Source organism: Zerene cesonia, chromosome 14, assembly GCF_012273895.1.
Source record: "Zerene cesonia ecotype Mississippi chromosome 14, Zerene_cesonia_1.1, whole genome shotgun sequence".
Taxonomy (NCBI): Eukaryota; Metazoa; Arthropoda; class Insecta; order Lepidoptera; family Pieridae; genus Zerene; species Zerene cesonia.
In genome coordinates, this window is record NC_052115.1 from 3,905,869 (window position 1) to 3,911,984 (window position 6,116).

Genomic DNA, 6,116 nt, shown 5'->3' on the forward strand with positions numbered 1-6,116 from the left:
TTAAATTTTTCTCAATGCCCGGGAAACCTTCTCAAAGCCGAATCTAGTATACTGACATAATAATACCCATATGTAGTTAGATCATAAGAGTGAATAAATTGTGTTATAAAATAAAACTTTCCTGCTTCTAATTTATAATACAAAATTGCATTTAATAAATGCATGTTATTTAAATTTAAGATTGCCATAGTTTTGTAGGTACAGGCAACGACGAAAGTAAATCGTAATCTTTTTTATGTTGCTATTTAAATTTTGAATGATCAAAGAATAATAAAGTCGAAAGAAAATATAATTTTCGTTTCCTTCAAACAGTATACGACATTGAGCGCCAATAGAAATGTTTGGTTGTATTAACGATTGTTTCTTTGAGAAGGGCATGATTCCGTAACAATTTAAATAATAGATCCTTGTATGATAAATACTTTGTTAATTATCGCGACAGTCCATGCATATTAATTAATTTGCTGATCCTATCAGTTCTGTCATCTTTACAAAGCATGCATGTAATGGTCTCTTCACACGTTAAAATCAGTCAATTTAATTTTCGTATTTTTCTATTTGTTTGTACATATGGCGAAACTATCAATCGATCATTTTAAAATAAAAATATATTAACAAATCTAGATTTTAGATGCAATATGTTATTTATAGTATACATTATAATTTCGTATTAGCATTAACTACGTCACAAATGTTTCGAAAATACGCTACGTACCGTTGAGCAACGGTACCTCAATTTGGATAAATCCGTAGATATTTTACCCTATTCGTACTGTTTCCCAATCCATTCTTTCTTTTCAGTCGTAGATCTTTTCCTTATCCATTTCCCCTTAAAAACTAAAAAGCTCAGTCAACCGTTATTTCAAAAAAAATATGCTTATACGCTATTGGTATATATTTTACAGTTCTCTTTGATACATAATACTGATCATAAAAATTAAATATAGAATGAAGACGTCCATAGAATATATGTAAATATTGGTAGTAGCACTTATTGTAGTCATGTTAACCATTGGTATCTAAAGTGGCATTGCGAGAAACTACTAATGCGATTTTGCTCAAAAATTAAACATTAGGACGTATAACGCAAATATTCCATACGTTCATTTTTATTGATGTATAATGAATTGTGTATTTATTTTCACACGAAAAAATGTATAGGAACTTTCATTTCTAGCGTATTCTACAAATTGTTCTAAAAAGAGAGGAATTTTATGAAGAGATCAGAAAATATACTATCTATTAAATTTAGATTATAAAGTAATTAAGAGTATGAATTAGTCATTCATAGTTGTTTTGTCGGAAAAATACTTCCTTAATCATATCAGAATTTACAAAACAAATCCATTAGATGATGTAATCATACAATGCTTCATTTCTTTCTTAATTTCGCGACATTTTCTTTTCTTGACGACATATAATTATTAATAGATAATTATTTAATTCACTTGCTGACTCGGCAAACGATGTTCCGCCTACAACAGCTCAATACAATAATATTATTGAACGAAAAAGAACGATTGAATTTTAGTCTTAATATTCTTCATTTTAACTTTCTTAGAACCATACTTTAGTCTTAATATCCTTTATGCATTATACTAATTCTTAACTTAAGTGTCACAGGGTCTCCATGTTAAACTAAGACAAATGAGATAGCCATGAGGGGTTCCCCAAAAATTGATTCCAAATTTATCCAAATATTGACCTTTATAACATTTTTACTGGGATTTATTCTAAACTAGATTAGTTGAAAGTGTAAAACCTTTCGGATAAACATAAAATATGTCATGTATTTCGTTATAACAATGCGTCAGCGGTTCCTCACTACCGTATTGTCGGTAGCTAGTCTTTTCCATTCAATTTGCTGATCAAGATATAAGGTCGCGTTTCTGTAGAACCATATATAAGATTGCTTGGCTAATAACTTAGCGCAGTACTGGACTGACAGGGAAAGAAGCTAGTTACGTAAGTAATAAATATATATAAATTAAATTTGGTTGCACATTTGTTGGCCTTCGTAATTTGTTTATTTTTGTCATTTTAAGTTTCAATAGTTATTAAAACTGTAATTCAGGAAATTATAAGAGACTAGTTTTCCGGCCGCGGCTTCGCCGGTATCATCAAAGGCATTGATACACTTTTAGGGTTTTAAGGACTAAGTTTCCGTTACTGTAGGATATGGCTAATAACTAACTTATGTCCTTTCTCGGGTCTCAAACTATCATTGTAGCAAATTTCATCCAAATCGATTAAGTTGTTTAGGCGTAAAGAAGTGACAGACAGACACTGTTTCTTTCGTAATTATTATATTAGTAGCATTATTATTCAACAATATTCAACAATGGTTAATTTAATATACTTTTATTATTTTTATTTGTTGTGTTACACTTAAATACTTTTACACATATTTATCACCATTTGAAATTAATTATTATGATTGATATTTTTAAATTTACGCCCTAATCGGTGCATTTATTATTATTATTTTTAGTTTTTCAGAATGAAGACAATTTTAGTTTTGGCAGCTTTAGTGGCAGTGGTAGTGTCTCTTCCTGCTGACACATATAATCCTGAATATGACAATTTCAATGCTCAGGAATTGGTGGACAATATCCGCCTTCTGAAGAATTACGGAAAATGTTTCTTGGAACAGGGTCCTTGCACCCCGGAGGGAAATGACTTCAATAGTAAGTTTGGACGATATTAAAGTAATTTATTTTTTTAATCATCTGTATATTTTCATAGAAAAAGAAACAATTTTTTTTTTCATTAAACATATTACGTGTGACCTATTGATTTATGTTCAGAGAATTTTAGGTAGAGTGTAGATATAGTAATGAAAAAATGCTTAAAATTACGTATTAATTATGAGAAAAATTTGTACCTAAATTTATTTCTACTCTTGCTTGCTACAATGTTTTGATGACATATAATTATAATTTCACAGAGGTTATACCAGAAGCTTTAAGAACCTCTTGCGCAAAATGCACACCGAAGCAACGTGAACTGGTTCGCACTGTAGTACGTGGTTTCCAGACAAAGTTACCCGACATGTGGCAAGAACTGGTGAACAAGGAAGACCCCAAAGGTCAATATACCCAAGTCTTCAAAGAATTCCTGGAATCCTCCAACTAAACGACACAGCTATATCTATGTTTAAGTACAATCATCACAATAAAATTTATCAATAGGTGTTCTTACGTTACAAAAGTGGGTAAAGGATTTTTTTTACCAACGTCATCGCAGTATTGCATGAGTATTGTGTTAATTTATGTTAAATTAAGAATTGCTATTTACTTATATCTTTATGCAGAATGATGTATTATTATTTTATTAAATTTTGTTACTAACTGGTTGTTTTAATACCAAAATTATTAAAGTCGCTCCTGGTGAACATGACGACAGTCATCTATCAAAACACATTTGGCATTTCGATACCGGAAGGCAATATTTAAAACATACAATACCCTTATTTAAATATATATATGTATCACATGCATGTATATAATAAAATATATATATGTATCTCATGCATCTAAATCGTATAAAATATCTTAACAGATTTAGTACTGTTGGTTTTTGGTAATTCTTTCTTATTATGTGTATTTTGTAATTATTGTCACTAGCTCTGTATTCGACATCATAATTAATTTGTCAGTCGTTCTATTCATATGTCTTGATATGCCTGGGATAAGTGTTAGGTATGATGACGTTATGATTAGTTAAAACTAGACGCTTGTCCCGGCTCTGCCCGAATATCAAGATCCCTGTTTTATCCCAAGGGAGCATTTAATCCGGATAAAATGTAACCTATCACCCAAGTCAGCTTTTCATCAAAATCCGATCTGTAGTTCTAGTGAGATTGATGGACATACATCCAAACAAGCAAACTTTCTCATTTATAAAATTAGTGCGAAGTATACATGTAATCCTTCCGTAGTCCGTAGTCTATAATTGATATCGCATCGCTAGTATAGGTACTAAAAATCAGAATAATATCATATCACAAATACCGATGAAACCTATATATATTATGCATTCTTATAACTCTTACGTACGTGATGACTCTAATTTGCACAAAACTGACGATAGAACGTGACATCATATAAAATAAACTTAATAAAAATAACTATATTTGTTATGGTTATTTTGTAGCTATTTATAATCGGATTAACACACGTAAAATTCACCATGTATTAATAAAAGTTTACACATTTTTGTCTGTGAAAGATTAAATTAAAAGTCCCCTACTAGTTAAATTACGAATACATATTACCTTTATATATATATACATATATGTAAAGGTAATATGTATTTATATATATATATATATATATATATATATATATATATATATATATATATATATATATATATATATATATATATATATATATATATATATATATATATATATATATATATATATATATATATATATATATATATATATATATATATATATATATATATATATATATATATATATATAAATAGCTAGAGCTAGCTAGAATTTTTAAATTGTAAAATAACAGTGACATGGAAATACTCAAGCGCGTCAGATATTGATATTCTTCCTGCTCCAGGATGTCACTTAAAAAAATACATGAACTATTATTAATGGATCTTTGAAACAAGAAAAAAAAAATTGGGATATAATTACACCTACAAAAAGAGCCAATTAGTCTCATGCATTCCGCTTCGTACATCCTAATTAAATAAATATTTTCAATTTATTATGTACTCAAAAGTGTTCAAGGTAAGTCGTAGTAAGATTCGGTGAAATGAAGTAAGTTTATAATCTACATAATTCAGGAGGAATGATTTAATTTATTATCGTCTTTAGTCTTTATAAAAATAGACAGTTGCATGTGCAAAAATTGTAAAACGTGCCGTTGACTCATTATATATTAAAGGTCTTTAAGTCTAGTGATAAAAACGATGTATTTAGGTGCTTTTTTATATAATATCCGAATGTTAAATGTCATAGTTACTTTACTTAGAGAATGAGTCGACATCAAGATAGATATAAAAGGAGACTAGAATTAATATTGTATATTGTTTCTTATTGCACAACAAATCATAACAAATTTCAAGAGTGTCATTTGTACTTTTTAGATATATTAAATATTTACGAGTAAGTATATAATACTCAAGTGAGTATAAATAAGCTTATCATCATATGTTCAAAAAATATGTCAATTCATAGCGCATTTCTTTTGATTTTAGATCTTTTATTTAATGTAACATTTACGTGGCCATTACTGGATTAACGTTTGCCGCATAGGACGTGTGTCTAATGAAATGTACAAATACAATGCATTTGTATTACAAACACGTATCATAAACGCGGCGTATGTGTTTCGATTAAACCCTGAAGTATGTTAAGCGAAGGCTCTTCCTTCCTTATTGCTCCACATATACATATGTCATAGATGGAAATTAGCACAATGCTTGTAAATATGTTTCGAAAAGCTTAAATGAAATTAGATAAAAACTAATAGACTTTGTTCTTTATACAAACTTCATGCTATTATACTAGTCAATATTAATTAATTAAATAATTCTCCCTCATCCCGGTTGCACGAATAGTTGTATCAAACGGAGGCACGTTCTATTTTCTCTATTCCTTCTATTCCTTATTTCTTGTCGTCAATTCTTTCCTTATCCCTTACCTCTTTGAAGCGGGTAGCGCATTCACACACGCACTATCTCTACGAATGATCATGGGCGGTGATGATAACCTACCATCAGCTCAGTTGCCCGCTATGATGTATAAATAAACGAATTATTGAGTATAGGCCGCTGTTTATCGAAGTAGTCGCATTTACTTTCTTGAACTTTTATATGTCACATTTTGTGTGGCTGACATTTCGTCTTTGGCATTTGGTCTTTTTCAGCGACCAATGTCTAATTGTGTATATACTGTTGGCATATCTATCCTTTGCCTATCAATTAGATTCCGAAAACAGCAAAATAACATTTATTTTGTTAGTCATCGCAGTGGATTTAGTTTTTGCGCTATTGTTCATAAAATAGATTTAAAAATGTGCTAATAATTATTATGTGTTTTCACTCTGCGACAAAATATTAGAATAAACAGGTCTAGGTACTAT

The 6,116-nt window shown here is 29.5% G+C and overlaps 1 protein-coding gene across 1 annotated transcript; it reads left to right on the forward strand.

The window, feature by feature from the left end:
* Positions 1–1,847: 1,847 nt before the first annotated feature.
* LOC119831824 (allergen Tha p 1-like) lies at positions 1,848–3,350 on the forward strand. The gene is made up of 3 exons (XM_038355367.1): positions 1,848–1,965; positions 2,492–2,687; positions 2,948–3,350. The coding sequence occupies exons 2-3, from the start codon at positions 2,501–2,503 to the stop codon at positions 3,133–3,135; spliced, it is 375 nt and encodes a 124-aa protein (XP_038211295.1). The 5' UTR covers positions 1,848–1,965; positions 2,492–2,500; the 3' UTR covers positions 3,136–3,350.
* Positions 3,351–6,116: the final 2,766 nt, after the last annotated feature.